The sequence below is a fragment of the Macrobrachium nipponense genome, chromosome 27 (genome assembly GCF_015104395.2).
Source record: "Macrobrachium nipponense isolate FS-2020 chromosome 27, ASM1510439v2, whole genome shotgun sequence".
In the NCBI taxonomy this organism is placed as follows: domain Eukaryota; kingdom Metazoa; phylum Arthropoda; class Malacostraca; order Decapoda; family Palaemonidae; genus Macrobrachium; species Macrobrachium nipponense.
This window is the reverse complement of record NC_087216.1, coordinates 18,113,654-18,130,806: the sequence shown is the minus strand read 5'-3', so window position 1 is coordinate 18,130,806 and position 17,153 is coordinate 18,113,654. Positions and strand designations below refer to the sequence as shown.

The window sequence follows — 17,153 nt, the reverse complement described above, 5'->3', positions numbered from 1 at the left end:
TAGAAGGGTGGCACTGAAGTCTTCGGTTAACATTGGGTTATAACCACCCAACCTTTTATAAGTCTGTGGAGTTTTTGAAATTGGAGCAAGACAACGCAGAGAAAAGGATACTGAGAATCAGAGCTGGACACGACGATTCCAGAAAAAAAGCAAATTATCAGAGAACAGCTAAGGCAATAAAATCGCCAGTTAGTAAATATGGGAATCGGGCAAACAAATTGGGATACTGACAAAATATAAGCTACCTCATGAATTGCATATGTAAATTAGTATGAATATTTTTGTACAGGAATATTTTATAGTATGTCATTTCAATAAATATTTTTGTCTACTTTTAAAAATTCAATAAAAAATTAATCTGATGACTGTTTTCTTCGTTTTCTATGTTTTTATTTTATTTCGCAAAATGTCTTTGTGTTGAATAGTCCTTGTCCTGAATCGTCATGCGCAGAATTGTCTCTAAGCTGAATTGTCTCTAAGCTGAATTGTCTCTAAGCTGAATTGTCCTGTGCGGAATTGTCGGTGCTCCATATATATATATATATATATATATATATATATATATATATATATATATATATATATATATATATATACATATATATATATATAATATATATATATATGTATATATATACATATATACATATATATATGTGTGCGTGTGTTTGATTTTAAATCACGAAGAAAATAACAAAAAAACGTGATGATTATATGAACAACGTTACAGCCACGAAGGAAACTTGAAACACTGGAGATGCTAAGTACTTTCGTCTTATTACCAAGACATGTTGCTGTGAACATGTCATGGTAATAAGACAAAAGTATACTTAGCATCTGCAGTGTTCCAATTTTCCGTCGTGGCTGTAACTTTGTTTATATATATATATAGATATTACATATATATACACAGTAGTATATATATATATTATATATATACATTATTATATATTGCTACTTTCAAAACGCATATATCCCCTCTTTGACTGCATAAAATATTATGTAAATGATTTTGGCAAATTTTTTCAGATTCCTAGATAGCTTAGAGATAGGATGCTTAAAATGGGTGTTCAGATTTCGCATAATATAATGTAAAAAGAATACATAACGTAGTAAAGAAAGAGAGAGATTATCTTTGTCCGTTCGAAAGCAAGAAGGTTGTTTTTCAAAACCTGTAGATACGTCTGATTAGAGACCTCGAGGTCTTCCTTGTGTTTTGGGAATTCTGTCATCACATCTGATAGGGACTTTTGCTTGAGTCTGTCTTGATTCGGGTACGTTGGTACTTTGTTGAGGCTAGTACAAACATGACTATATACTGATCTCGTACGCATATATCTTTGCTGAAAACCACGTGCAGATTTCACAGTTTGTCTGTAAAGTTGCGTCACTTTTCGGAGCTTCTAGAAAGAATTATTGCCCAAAACGTTTTGTGTCATCTCCACTGTCCAGCTTTCCTAAGGAAGAGTTTTTTCATTTGTATCTTAGAACTGCGTTTCATTCAGACATCTCCCTCTCTCTCTCTGTTTCGCCATAATTGATATTAACGTAACGTAAAATAGTCACTCATAACTTGTAGATTTCAGATTTGATATTTCTTAGAGTTTACTTAGTGTTATTTAGTGCTTTTTGTGGAATCTGAACAAACATGTGTAACAGCGGCTATTTTTGTGAATTGTGGTGAATTTTTGAACAAGCTGCAGCAAAGAAAGAAAATTGGTATACCAAGAAGGTAAAGTGTGTATTTTTTATTAGTTGCAATTAATATCTAATGGTTTATGATGGTTTGGTAAAAACTAATATCTAATGGTTATGATGGTTTGGTTAGAAACTAATAACTATTGGTTACGATAGTTTAGAGAAACTAATCACTAATAGTTACAATGGTTTGAGAGAAACTATTTACTTTTTACACATTGCAAATTTTTGTGTTTTGTGTTTGTTTCATTTGAAGTGATTTTTATGTTTTGTGCATTTATTCATTTTCTTATTGAAGTGCGTCTTTTTATTTAATATTCTGTGTGATTAATACTTTTTACAATTTTGGTATTTTCCACATTTTTCTGTGTTTTCATTTGCATCCACAATTTAATTAACTTAGTTATTTTTCATTACTTAATCGTTGTACATTTAGTTGAATTTAACACTTGTAAATTAATTTGCATTTACTTAGAATTCTTTTCAAGTTTTATTGTTGTTTAGCACTTGTGAATTAATTTCCAAATTTCAATTATTGCCTAACACTTTTGAATTTTGATTGAATTAATTTTCTTGAAATTGTAATTTTGTGATAAATTAATTTGATTTAATTTTACTTAATTGATTCAAGAATAATTGAACTTTACTTTGTTTTCAAGTAAAAGTAATTTTCCCTGATATTGTGAATTTTACTTATAATTTTGAGTTTAATTATAAATTTGTATTTAAAATTTTTATAAAGTATTTTATTTCTAACCAGATATTTACATATGATTATATTTAGCTTAGGTAGAAACATAGAGTGGTAATTGATCTGTTTTCCTTCAATTTATTGGAAGTGACTTAGAACCAGGGAAGTATTTAGACTTCTGAAATCAGGGAATACTTAGACTTTTAAAGTTGTTGATGGAGTGATGCCCTTTGATTAATTTAATTACTTACAAGATTACCTCACACCTATTTTGATGAACTTAGTCTGATATTCTGCAATACTGGTAAGTTGTTCAGGGATCACGGTTGCCTTTAGAGTATTCAGTCGTTTAGTACCTGTGATGAGGGTTCAGGTGTCTGGCTGTTGTGAGTAACAATTAATGAATGATAAGTGTAGCAACCAGATACTTGGCACTTTGTCACAATATATATATATATATATATATATATATATATATATATATATACATATATATATATATATATATATATATATATATATATATATATATATATATATATATATATATATATATATACTTAATCCTTCAATTTTCCTGATCAATAGAGCCAAGGGTCCGATCGTATAATAGCAAAATCTGGATGATGCTGAATAAAAGGTAAATCTAGGGCGTTCATGTAACCTTGTCAATACCGCATGATTGTCAATACTTATATGCTTATAAACAACAACAATCACAATTTAAACTGGTCAACTTTATGTAAAAGGCGCATTATCTAACTACCCCCCCCCACCATATTTTGTAATATAAGTTACCGCATAGATACACTGAAAAAAAAAATGCAATTCCTACTTTTTCTTTCTCATAAAAGACAGTTCAGTAGGTGGGTGGACTACCTATTGTTGTTCATCAGTTCTTTGGTAAGTAATTGTTGATTATGAGAGATGGTTATGAATTGTTATATAAAATGCAAGTTTGGGAATTTTGTTTGAAAGCCTAGCCTGTTACAAACTACCAGGTATTATTCTCTCCCCTCTCTCTCTCTCTCTCTCTCTCTCTCTCTCTCTCTCTCTCTCTCTCTCTTTCTCCACCGTATCTCGGTGCTGTATGTATCATTTAATGAAATATGAATTACTGTATCATAACCATAAAAACATGGAACTAGACGAAATCCAGGAATTTCCTGATGCCATTGAATGAGTGTGTGAATACGTGGGTTTGGGTTGCCAGTTTTGTTTTACTTGATTTACTGCACCATAATTCATCACAAGTTGAGTTTACCCCAAGTTTAATTATGACACATCATAACAGTACACAAGAAAATTTTTTATCACGTGATATTTCATATCTAATCACTGTAAAAATGTTTAAATGCGAATTCCATAAGTGGGCAATACAAAAACTAAATAAGTTACAGCAAGCTCACAGACTCCATGGAATGAGTGCGTTCATGTATACGAACCTTACACAAATAATTGCATTTATCTTTTGGTTTGAGAAAATAAATTACAAAGTACAGCAAAAATATAACGAAAACACTGTGGCATAGAAATTGATTGATTAATTGAACGTGAGTTATCTGGCGTCTGTAGCATAAAAAATGAATAAAAAAGTACAGGAGTGTGTATGTTACTGTACTCATTGTTCCTTAACTTCTCGAGGTCTCCCTTACCCCCAAAAACCATTTCTGTTGTTGTTGAGATTAAGTTGGCCTTATGCCAGTACGGGCTCTTGCTCATAGAGCAGCCCGTAGGAGTCATTTCTTTGTCGGGTTGAGAGTGAACAGTATTACCAACTTTTTCGTGAGGCCATGCAGCATTGCCAACCATTGAAGGCAGTTTTTCCAAATCTTTTTTTAAATCTGTATATATCATATATCTTTGGGGACTTGGCGCCTGGTTGGGTGTGTCGGATAATGTGGAATTCTGGACAGCAGCGATCTGGATTGCCTGGATTGCCTGCTGGTCACCCCATCCAGATACTGAACAGGGCTGCGGTTTCCCACAACTCAGCAATGACAAACCTAGCCTACCAGGCGAGAAACCAGAGATCAATCCCATATCTGGGCCATAATTGGCCTAGGTTTTTGAAAAAAAAGTATATTACGTTTGTTTTTTTGACTTGGTTAATCTATGCATGTGCATTGTAGCCAGAGACATATTTTTAACAGTTTCTGGAGACAACCCACTAATAGAGAAATGCATGCAGTTACAAAAATATTTACAGTGAAGTGTTCCTCTTGGTTGATTAGTAGTGAATTTTAATTTTTTGTTTGTTTCTTTCACTTCCTTCCTTTCCAAGTTAACATTCACAGGAAAGTTTTAGTTTCTAGAGTCTGATGAAATCATTTAATTATTCAGTAACTCTAACATCTGTTTTAAGTTTCAGGCTTTATTCTTAAGCATGCTTCAAATATTACAGTAGAACTGCTTTTGTAATAAATTATGAACAAAAGAATCTAAAACGAAGCCTCTGACTTGCTCATGGCCGGTGACAGTAAACCTTAACTTGAGGCGACTGCTACTTCTCTCTCTCTCTCTCTCTCTCTCTCTCTCTCTCTCTCTCTCTCTCTCTCTCTCTCTCTCTCGTGGAATGTTAGATCTTTAGCTGGAGGGTTTTGCTGTTCCCTTCTTCATTATTGTTGATATTTTCTCGTTCCTTTATTCCTCGTCGCAGAAAATGATCTCAGCCTTTGCTTCATTGCTGGCTGATAATAAGACAATTTACTTGCCAAAAGTAGTGTATTTTCTAATTAATTTTGCACGCAAAAACTTGTTTCCCTCTAGAAATTAATAAAGCTTCTGTTATAAAGAGACGATTAAATATTGGCTCTCTGTGTCCGATTTCTGTCGTCTGTGTAATTTTGTAAATTCATTCTTATCAGGTCTTCAGGCTTGCGTTTTTGGTTTCTATATTGCAGATGTCTCCAAGAGAATAATTAAATGATTTCATCAGTCTCTAGAAACAATGAATTTTCTGTCAGTGTTAACTGGTAAAGGAAGGAAATCTAGTTGGATGGCCATAATAGGCGAATTTTAGAAAGAATAAAAACAAAGAAACCAATCTCTGTTTTTCTGGACGTGCTGAGAGAGCGGGTTTGGTCACTTTATGTTCAGTGGGATAAATCAAGGGAAGGAGGTTCTAGAAGTAGACAGACCCTGATCGCCAACGCTGAAGAGAGACAAGAAGAAGGGACTCTACTGGTTCTCATGATCTAGCTTAGCATTAGGTTAAGACGGGGATAAATCAAGGGAAAGGAGGGACTAGAGTGAGACAAAGTCCCTGATCGCCAACGCTGAAGAGGAAGAAGAAGAGGAGGAAGACCATCCTTCCTGTGAGAAACTCTACTGGTTCTCATTATCAAGTTTAGCATCAGGTTTAAGACGGCTGAAGATTCTGAGTGCCACTATTCTGTAGGGGTCACGAGGGGAAACCCATTTGACTTATTATTTCTTACATTGTTTTGGACTTCATTTGAGGTCCTTACCACACTTACTGGTAGTCTGCAATTGCTTCTCGAAGGTTCTCGTCATTAGACACTGTTTTTGTATTGGGGGTTTTCTAATCTTCAAAAATCTATGTTCTGCATCGCTGTCTTGATATCCATTATTGCTTTTATGAGCTACTAGTTGTGGTCTAGTCTTAAACTGATGTATTTTCAGCTAATCCAACGAGTGAAGCCCCTATTTATGTAGAAGGAGATTTCAACCCTTTGTAGGACGGATTGTATCCTCCTTGAAGGTTCAAGCACTCTCCTTAGAGAGTTTGCAACATAATGACGTTATGAACTGGTTTTCTTGTGCAATTATCTCGAGGAAGGGAACAGCGCGAGCCTATACTCCGTCTTGTGCTTTGATGGATAATAATAATTTTCTACTGACTGCAACGATTGCGTCATGGTTCGGCCTACTTTTGTGAGCTAGAATTCAGTAGCATTTTGTGGCCAGTCTGGAAATTATTCTGTGACTGACTTCTGTTAAGTCTTTCAAGAGTATTAGCGTTTTAGGTATGGTACAGCAATTATTATAGCAATAACCTAAGAAGTATATGGTCTGGATGATTATAGAAAATTTATGATAAATTAGTTCATAAAGCTTTTCATCAATTGATGTAAGTGGCGTCTGATTACAAGAATTAATGACATAATTCATCTTTTTTTGTTTGTATGGTGTTTTTACGTTGCATGGAAGCAGTGGTTTATTCAGCAACGGGACCAACGGCTTGACGTGACTTCCGAACGACGTCGAGAGTGAAATTCTATTACCAGAAATACACATCTCTCACACCCCAATGGAATGGCCGAGAATCGAACTCGCGGCCACCGAGGTGGCAGATCAAGACCATACGATCAAGCCACTGAGGCGCTATTCCAGCAGTTATTCATTGCTTTTAAGCAGTTATTCATTTGTCTTTGTCCTCCAGAGAGCTTTTGCCGCCTCGAGTTCGCTTTTACAGATTAACAGGAGAACTACTTTGGTTGAGGTTTTCCGAATCATACCTGTATCGATACTCTCTCTCGAATAAGTGGAGTTAATGGTTTTAAAGCCAATTGTAATTTAGGAAGACTCCTGAAATGCTTTAGACGTTTGCATAAATATGTGGAATCCTCCTTGGCTGTAACCACCTGGAGACCGACCAATCGGATAGTTTTTTTTTTTTTTTCTTTTTTTTTTGAGGGGGGGGTGGTTGGTTGTTGGAAGTGGGGGCGGTGGGGTTGGTTCCTTTCGATCTACAGAAAATTCAGTATATTTCTGTAAGGTTTTCAAGGGAATAACTAATTTATTCTACGGGTAATTCTGTACCAGTTGAAAATATCTTTTATTTTCAATTAAAAAAATTGCAATGTTGGGACGAATTCACAACTAATTTTTCAATGGAAGTTTTAAAATCTTTTTAGAAGTATATATATATATATATATATATATATATATATATATATATATATATATATATATATATATATATAATAATATATATATATATATATATATATATATATATATATATATATATATATTACCTTTATAACACCAAAGGCGTTATACGGAATCTTAACCCTTTGAATGCTAAAGAAGTACTTACTTTATCTCTTCATTTTCTTATTTAATTCTATTGAAGATAAAATATCTCCAGAATTATTTATATATATATATATTAATTACCTTTATAACACCAAAGGCGTTATGAGAAATCTTAACCTTTGAATGCTGAAGAGGTACTTACTTTATCTTTTCATTTTCTTATTTAATTCTATTGAAGACATGTTTAGATAAAAATTGTTAAAACACGGGAACAAATAAAAAAGACTCTTGGAATGATTCAGTTGATATATTTGCGAGAAAACCAATGACAATAATTAGAGAGATGTGATAAATGATATTAACACAGGAATGTATTTACCATATGTTATATTCTCATCCTTACACTTAATCTTTGGCTTGACATCTAGACCTACTGCATCTTAGCAAAATTGTTATATATCACAATTGACTATGTTTCACAAACGCCACGAATAAGGTTCTTTCCTCCCCATAACTGAACAAATATCTAAATATACTATTCTTTTTTAAATTTTGAATTCTGTCGCGTTAAAATTATGACTTTATGTGATGCTGCAAAACTTGTTGAATGATAAGTTTGCGAACTGGCAAAAATGAATCGTGAAATGCGTGCGCAACATATTGATGTACTTTGAAATTTAACAGAAAGATATATAAATGCTACTGTAGAGAGTTTATCAAAAAAATTAATACGTATTTTGTTTACCGGTTGATAATTTGGAAATGCGAAAAAGAGATTGTTTGCGGTACAATATAAATTTGAAAAACTTTAACCTAATCGTAACCAGCCCGTGACAAATACGGATTCATGGCAATGATCCTTTGTCAGTGACTAATAAAGAAAACGTTACATAACAGCGATAAGGAAATTTACGACATCATAGAAAACGCAGCTACCCAGGACAGACTAAACTCATTTGGTATGACTAGAAATTTTTCCAAATGACTCGAAAAATCAAGCTACTCACGCAAAAAGGGAAAACACCACGTACGTTTTCGTGAGAGAGAGATTCTCAATCAAACAGGCACATAATAACAGGTAAACAAACAGACACAAGAAATTCAATAAATACTCTTACAAGCTAACTTATGCCTAAGGTTTTCTTATAACTCGCGGCTCATGTACATGTGGACACGCGTCAAGTGAAGTTTTGATTTTTTTTTGAAGGACGAAGCTGCCGTTGACAGAAGGGCCATCTTTTCTTTGGAATGTATTTTGACTTCCCTGTCGCATCCTATCCGGAAGGATAGTAAGACGCGAAATAAAAATGCAGGCGAATCAACGAGAAAGACGAGAGAACAACATTGCAGAATAAGTGGCAGATGAGAGGCACTGAGATAATAAAGAAGACTTTGACTAGCTTGGGACCTCTGTAGTAGCTAAATGAAATGAGGAAGGTTTGTTGTTCTTTAAAGGCTTCCGGGGAGAGAGAGAAACGAATATAGGTCTAGCAGCCACAATCCCGCGCATTCGAAAAGCTGCATGCACTTCTAGGATGTACTCGGTGAGGTGGGATCTACTTCCCAACGACCTGAACAGCGTTGGCGTACTCGTCGAGCTGGTCCATCAGCTGGAGGTCCTGAATGCACTGTCGGAAAACCAAGTTCTGGTAGCAGCCCTCCCTGTTTTTTGGGGGGGAAACGATCGGGGATTAATGAGATGTCCTCCGAGGTACGAAGCGAGTCATTCCAGTTCTTTGAAAGCTTTAGTAGTACTAGTTAATTCAGTGGCCCAACCTTACGAGGAAAATTTGATGGCCTTTAAAAATGTGAATCGAATCTAGCGTTTGAAACAGGAACACTTCTTTACTGGAAACAACTACCATATTAACATGAAATGCAACGAGAACTTTATCATCCCTTACCTTCATATTATATTCCTCCAGGTCAGAACAGGGCGACGTGGTCTCTTAACTCTTTATAATGAGTTTGGTCTAATAGCAAATCTTCCACGCAATGACCAAAAGTTTTAGTACCAAAACAGTCTTTTCTGTTTTATGAAAGAAAGAAGGAAAAAAAAGCGTTCGGTGATTAAACAGAACTAAAAACCAAAGCTGCTGAACAAAACAAAACAAAAAAAATAGTCAGAAATTAAAAGGAAAATAAAGCAAAATAATAACAATAATAAAAATAGACTGAGATGAAAAGTATATGGAAGTAGTAAAATAATATAATGAAATAATAATGCAGAATAAATTCAAATAAAATTCATAAAAGCAAAAATGATAAAAGTAGGGAAACCAACAACTAAAAATCATAGTATTAAGAACAGAGTAGAACTCCCCCCAAAAAACAAGAGAACAGCGCCATCTTCGCGAACGTTTCATTCAACGTCTCACGGCCCCATTACCTGCAGTCGATGGCGACGTATGGCTTCCTGTAGAGGTTGTAACAATCGTCGCACACGCGGTCGAGCTTCTTGAAGAGCTCGCGGTCGAAGATCCCTTTGCAGGATTGGTCGAGGATGGCCCTTTTCTTCAGGTTGAGGCCCTGGCCTCTCGTGGGAGAGGCGGCGGAAGCCGAGGACGACGTGGATAAGAGCTTCTCTATCCTGGCGAGGCCATCGACGGACCAAGCCGAGGTTTGGTGGGTCGCGACCAGGAGGAGGACGACCAGGAACATGGTGGGTCCCATCTGTTGCGTTTCGGGAAGAAGAAGAAAAAAAAGTCCTGTTGGATTACGACAGTATTTGGCTCTTTCGTGAAGGATACTAAGATAATGCTGAGAATAACGGTGGCTATTGGAAGGCATAGTGTTTTATGGAGGCTACGAAACTAATGTTGAGAATAATTAAGTATTCCGAAGACTGTTGAACTTTTAAACACGAAGAGATCTTTTAGAAGAAAATGAACTATTGAATGTGAGCAGAACTTTTTGAGTAATAATAATAATAATAATAATAACAATAATAATAATAATAATAATAATAATAATAATAATAATAATAATAATAATAATAATAATAATAAAATAATAATAATAATAATACATATTCTGGATCAACTTTCCAAGACTTGTCAGCTATTTTTTAATAAGACAGGGTTAAGGGTTATGTTTAAAAGTATTTCCAGGATTTTTTAATAGATAATTGGATGTGACAGATTCCATACTGAAAGAATATTCCTTAAATGCATCGAGAATAAAGTTCTGCGTGTAGAGTTATGATTACAACCTAAAATTGGACACTTCTTCTACGGCGATAATATAATATCTGAGAACCCGATTTCAGGATAGTTAAGTTACTTGATCCAGAGATGTGGCATCCGTTTTTTTCTAAGATATTTAATTTGCAAGATGCAAATCTTACCCTCCCCATTATGGCAATGAAAATTAACTGAAACAATCCAAAATGAAGCTTCCCATTTGAAATCCCGGTGTCAAGAAAGCTGAATTTGATCTGAAGTTACCTCTACTCGTGCAACGTTACCTATGCGCTTTCCACAATTGTAGCTAATTCTTAATAACTTGCTTTACATTGAAGGGAATGCTGGATTGGCTGAAACGACTTGACATTACCCAAAAATGGTGTGAACATCCCTTAGAGTTAATTACCCCACTTGAAAACTGTAGCCTACCGTTTCATTGTAACTAGAATTTGTAAAATTTTATGTTAACGGCTTCCAATCAAAAGAAGCCGCTACAAGAGAGTGCTACCACTGATATGTCTTTTTTAAGAAGGAACCTCAGTCTTAAGAGATATAAACTCACAACCCTACAAAATGCGAACTAACCTGGTATCATTCAATCAGAACAAATAATCATAAAATGGGCTACAGAAAGGCCTCGCACTTCCATGCAAAACCCAAGTTTCTATCTCTGCTCTGTTAAACCTATGAATCAAAGTAAATTTCCAACTGATTGAAGAAATCTCACTCATATGCTGGAAGTATTCCTCACAAAAGAACAGATAACACTTCAACGACGCTACACTTTAAAACCACACACTTACACACTGACCAGCACACACTCTCCAGTCCTAAAGCAGAATGCAGCACAGCAGCAGCAGCAGCTATACACTACACACTCTCTTTCGTCGGTTACACGGAACAAACACATGAAAAAAAAGAAAAAAAAAATCCCAAGCTGGTTGTCACTCACAGAAAACGGGAATAAGCAGGGAACAGACTAACTTCCGCGCAAAGCAAGACACACCTCCTCGCGACTTACCACACTGCTGCGAATCATGTTTGCTGTGTGTTTTTTTGACGGTTGCTTGGGCAGAACGGATGATGCGAAGTTGCACTTCTGGCCGACGAACTCGTTAGATAAACTTCCGACGACGAAGAGACAGACGAGGTCTACGTAGGTCTACGTGTCTCCTTGGTGGATGACGTTGTTGAGTCAACTGACAAAGTTGTGTGCGGAGGCGATAGCTAGCTATCTAGTAGGTGCTCTTTCGGGCACTGATGGTGATGCTGTGATGCTGACGATGGGAGAAGACCGCGTTTAAATACAGAGCGCATTGAGAGAGATGCCAAAGGCTTTGAGATTCATCCGGCAGGGGCAGCTGGTGGTACGTCGGAGGTTAATTGGCTTTTGAACATTGGTCTAATGGTAGCATATTTAATGGGAATATTTGAGTACTTATTTGCATTTGTATTTAGTTCAACCGAATGGGCATAGGGCATTTTTTATGATTTTATAATTTCAAAAGGCGTTTCTCAATGAAATGGGTATTGTGGTAGCCTATAAATGCCTTCCTGGAACTACTCTCAGTGAATCACATTCTTACAAGTCAAGTACCACTACCACCCTAACCCCCCCCTCCCTCCCTTAACCTCCCTCTCCTCTCTTCTCTCTCTCTCTCTCTCTCTCTCTCTCTCTTCCTGGAACTGCTGATAATGCATTTCTGAAATGCATTCATGAATTGTCAGTTAAATATCTTTGTACGTGTGAATGTCCACAGGTGTCCTGCCTCCTCTTGTTAAACAAATAATAATAATAATCAAATTAAATAATGAATAATAGAATAATAATAATAATAATAATAATAATAATAATTAATAATAATGCTGTTAAAAAATCCACAATTAGATATTTAAATATATTTTAATATATAACTGTGGATTTTTTAACAAGTTGTTCTTCACGAGACTGTGAATTTCTTAACAACAACAACAACAACAATAATAATAATAATAATAATAATAATAATAATAATAATAATAATAATAATAATAATAATAATTACAGGTTTTATTGAAAATAATGGCTATTTCAGCCACGTTTTATTTAGAAGTTTCTCTATTCTTCTTATTACTGACTTTCTTCTGCACTCAAGTTGGCTATTATAACACCAAATGAGGGATTCGTGTAAAAACAAAAAAACGTGTTATCTGTCAATTGGGTATCAAAACGCCAAATGGGTAGTCATAATTGTAAAAAAAAAACGTGGTATCTGTCAAATTTAAATTTCAATTCATTTTCTTATAAATTTAAATAATAATAATAATAATAATAATAATAATAATAATAATAATAATAATAATAATAATAATAATAATAATAATAAATAATGATAATAATAATTATTATGTCTACATGTAAAAATGCGTCTTATTATTATTATCATCATCATCATCATCATCATTCTTATTATTATTATTATTATTATTATTATTATTATTATTATTATTATTATTTCTTTCGCGAGTGTACACGAGCATTCTTGTTACATAGGTACCATCCTCATTATTATTAATTATTATTATTATTATTATTATTATTATTATTATTATTATTATTTGGAAAAACTTTTAAATTACAAATCAAACAGACATACTATTGTGGATTTACTTTTCCATTTTATTGACTCATGTGATTGTGAGTTTTCTTTGGATTATTATTATTATTATTATTATTATTATTATTATTATTATTATTATTATTATTATTTTTTTTTTTTTTTTTTTTTTTTTTTTTTTTTTTTTTTTTTTTTTTTTTTTTTTTTTGCTCTATCACAGTCCTACAATTCGACTGGGTTGTATTTATAGTGTGGGGTTCCGGGTTGCATCCTGCCTCCTTAGGAGTCCATCACTTTTCTTACTATGTGTGCCGTTTCTAGGATCACACTCTTCTGCATGAGTCCTGGAGCTACTTCAGCCTCTAGTTTTTCTAGATTCCTTTTCAGGGATCTTGGGATCGTGCCTAGTGCTCCTATGATTATGGGTACGATTTCCACTGGCATATCCCATATCCTTCTTATTCTATTTTCAGATCTTGATACTTATCCATTTTTTCCCTCTCTTTCTCTTCAACTCTGGTGTCCCATGGTATTGCGACATCAATGAGTGATACTTTCTTCTTGACTTTGTCAATCAACGTCACGTCTGGTCTGTTTGCACGTATCACCCTATCCGTTCTGATACCATAGTCCCAGAGGATCTTTGCCTGATCGTTTTCTATCACTCCCTCAAGTTGGTGTTCGTACCACTTATTACTGCAAGGTAGCTGATGTTTCTTGCACAGGCTCCAGTGGAGGGCTTTTGCCACTGAGTCATGCCTCTTTTTGTACTGGTTCTGTGCAAGGGCCGAGCATTCACTTGCTGTGTGGTTTATGGTTTCATTTTTCATATTGCACTTCCTACATATGGGAGAGTGGTTATTCCGTCTATCGTTCTTTGAACATATCTGGTTCTTAGGGCCTGATCTTGTGCCGCTGTTATCATTCCTTCAGTTTCCTTCTTTAGCTCTCCCCTCTGTAGCCATTGCCAATTGTCATCGCTGGCTAGTTCTTTAGTCTGTCTCATGTATTGTCCGTGCATTGGTTTGTTGTGCCAGTCCTCTGTTCTGTCTGTCTTTCTCCTGTCTCTGTATATTTCTGGGTCTTCGTCTACTTTTATTAGTCCTTCTTCCCATGCACTCTTAGCCACTCGTCTTCACTGGTTTTCAGATATTGCCCCAGTGCTCTGTTCTCAATGTTGACGCAGTCCTCTATACTTAGTAGTCCTCTCCCTCCTTCCTTTCGTGTTATGTATAGTCTGTCCGTATTTGCTCTTGGGTGTAGTGCTTTGTGTATTGTCATATGTTTCCTGGTTTTCTGATCTATGCTGCGGAGTTCTGCCTTCGTCCATTCCACTATTCCTGCGCTGTATCTGATTACTGGCACTGCCCATATGTTTATGGCTTTTATCATATTTCCTCCATTGAGTTTTGACTTGAGTATCGCCTTGAGTCTCTGCATATATTCTTTCCTGATCGTGTCCTTCATCTCTTGGTGTTTTATATCCCCTCCTTCCATTATTCCCAGGTATTTGTATCCTGTCTCATCTATGTGTTTGATGTTTTGCTCCCATCTGGTAGCTTTATCCCTTCAGTTCTCGTTTACTTTGCCTTTTTGTATGTTGACTAAGGCGCATTTTTTCTATTCCAAACTCCATCCTGATGTCCCAGATACAATCCTTACAGTCTGGATTAGGGTATCTATTTCCTTGATGCTCTTACCATACAGCTTGATGTCGTCCATGAACATCAGATGGTTGATTCTGTTGCCTCTTTTCTTGAGTTGGTAGCCGCATCCATCTTCTGTAGTACTTTTGTCATGGGAATCATGGCTACTACGAAGAGTAGTGGGGACAGTGAGTCGCCCTGGAAGATCCCTCTCCTGATATTAACCTCTGCTAGTCTTATTCCAGAGCTTGTAAGTATTGTATTCCAGTTGCGCATTGTATTTTTGAGGAAGCTGATGGTGTTTTCCTCTGCCCCATATATTTTCAGGCATTCTATTAGCCATGTGTGTGGTATCATGTCGAAGGCTTTCTTATAGTCTATCCATGCCATGCTTAGGTTGGTTTTCCTTCTCCTACTGTTCTTCATTACCATTTTGTCTATCAGGAGCTGGTCTTTTGTGCCCCTACACTTCCTTCTGCAGCCTTTCTGTTGGTGGGGGATGGTGTTTGTCTCCTCTAGGTAGTTATATAGCCTTTCACTGATGATACCTGTTAGTAACTTCCACATTATTGGTAGGCAGGTGATAGGCCTGTAGTTACTGGCTATATTTCCCTTACTCTTGTCTTTTTGTACTAAGGATGTTCTTCCTGTGGTCATCCATTTGGGTGCTTGATGATTTTGAGATACAATGCTGGAGTTGTTCTGCTATTCGTGGGTGTAGGGCCTTGAAGTTTTTTGAGCCAGTATCCATGGACTTTCATCGGGACCTGGGGCTTTCCAGTTTGGCATTTTCTTTAGTTGGTGTCTGACTGTGTCTGTCGTGATCTCTGTGAATCTTTGTTTTATTCTCCCTGTTTCTTCTTCCTTGACTTCCTGGAGCCATGTTGCATGTTTGTTGTGTGATACCGGATTGCTCCATATGTTTTCCCAGAGTCTCTTACTTGGTTCGGCTTCAGGAATTTCTGGGTGGTTGTCTTCCCCTCTTAGTTGGCTGTACAGTCTTTTCTGGTTGGTTCCCGAATAGTTTGTTCTGTTGGTATCCCTTATTCCTGTTCGTGTACCGTTGGATCTTATGTGCTTTGGCCTTAAGCCTCTGTTTTACGTCTTCTATTGTGTTGTTTAGTCCCCTCTCTTGTACTTTGTATTTCTCGTTGAGTTCCTCCTTGTTTTCTTGCTTCTAGCCTTTTTTCTGCCATCTCTTTCAGTTTACTCAAGTCAGATCTCATCACCATGATTTGCTTTTCCAGGCGCCTTTTCCAAGGAGGTTGCTGTTTTGGTTTCTGTTGGGTTGGTTGTGCTGGTGGTGTTTGGTGTTCGAATCCCCATCAGTTCTGCTACTAATCTTGCTCCTGCATATGTCAAGTTATTTGTTTCTGTGATACTGGTGGTGTGTATTATGCCAATTATTTCATTGACCTCACTTGTTTTCTCCCTTAATTTCTTGGTGTTGTAGGCTTTCATGGAGGGATCTTTGTTCTCTCTGTATCTGGCTCCATCCATTGTCTAATCTTTTCTACCCATTCCGTCCTCTCTGTTACTTCGTCGGTGTTTCTTCGTGTGTCGTTGTTTGATACCTCATCATCCCTGTCGTCTTCTGTGGCATCGTCTCTCAGTTCGTCTTCGTGTAATTCGTTGTCGTGTGACATTTCCCTTTCCAGTTCTTCTCTTTCTGTTGGGGAGAGCCAGTTCTTTTTCTTTATGTTCATTACTTGGTCTGCCAGCCTCTGCTCTGTTTGGGGGGTGTTATTCCTCTCATTCCAGATGTTGACCAATCTTCTTCTATATCCTCTCACCGTCGGGTTGCTTCTGATGTAGCATCTCCATATTTCCTTATTTTCTTCTCTTGTCCATTTCTTCCTTTTTGCCTCTGTAGCTCCAATCTCAGGCTGTTGATTTCTCTCGATGTGGTGATCAGTTGCTGAATGACGTCCTCCAAGTACCTGACCGTCTTCCCCTTCAATTGGGTTGAATACCTGGTTGCCGGACGAAGCTCCTCTGTTGCCAGAGGTTCCATTTACGTCGTTGTCGTTTATTCCTTCATTTCTTTCCATCATTGCTGAGTTTTGCTATTAACCCATAGCTGGACCCTACCCCATCAGGGATAGGTACTCATTGTTTACAGCTGAGTAGACTGAGGAAATTATGGTAAAGATCCTTTCCCAAGGAATCAACGCCGAGGAGAGCGGTCACCCATCCAACGACTGACCAGCCCCAATGTTGCTTAACTTCACTTAAGTCTATTGACTTATTATTATTATTAATTATTATTATTATTATTATTATTATTATTTTTCAGGAATACAGTCTACATCTGCCCTCCTCGTTTCTTCAG

At 36.2% G+C, this 17,153-nt stretch overlaps 1 protein-coding gene across 2 annotated transcripts; it reads right to left on the bottom strand.

Moving 5' to 3' along the window:
- Window positions 1-7,681: 7,681 nt before the first annotated feature.
- Window positions 7,682-11,849, bottom strand: LOC135200882 (crustacean hyperglycemic hormones). Of its 2 annotated transcripts, XM_064229605.1 has the most exons (4): window positions 11,600-11,849; window positions 9,783-10,066; window positions 9,298-9,422; window positions 7,682-9,055 (listed from the first exon to the last, which is right to left on the bottom strand). In XM_064229605.1, the coding sequence occupies exons 1-3, from the start codon at window positions 11,615-11,617 to the stop codon at window positions 9,320-9,322; spliced, it is 405 nt and encodes a 134-aa protein (XP_064085675.1). In that variant the 5' UTR covers window positions 11,618-11,849; the 3' UTR covers window positions 7,682-9,055; window positions 9,298-9,319. The 2 variants fall into 2 exon arrangements, with proteins under 2 accessions (XP_064085675.1, XP_064085674.1); XM_064229604.1 differs by lacking the exon at window positions 9,298-9,422.
- Window positions 11,850-17,153: the final 5,304 nt, after the last annotated feature.

Excerpts from the sequence above, each read along its gene's own strand:
- LOC135200882 (XM_064229604.1), bottom strand. Across the intron at positions 9,056-9,782 it reads TACGTCGCCATCGACTGCAG|GGAGGGCTGCTACCAGAACT; the intron begins GTAATGGGGCCG and ends CCCAAAAAACAG.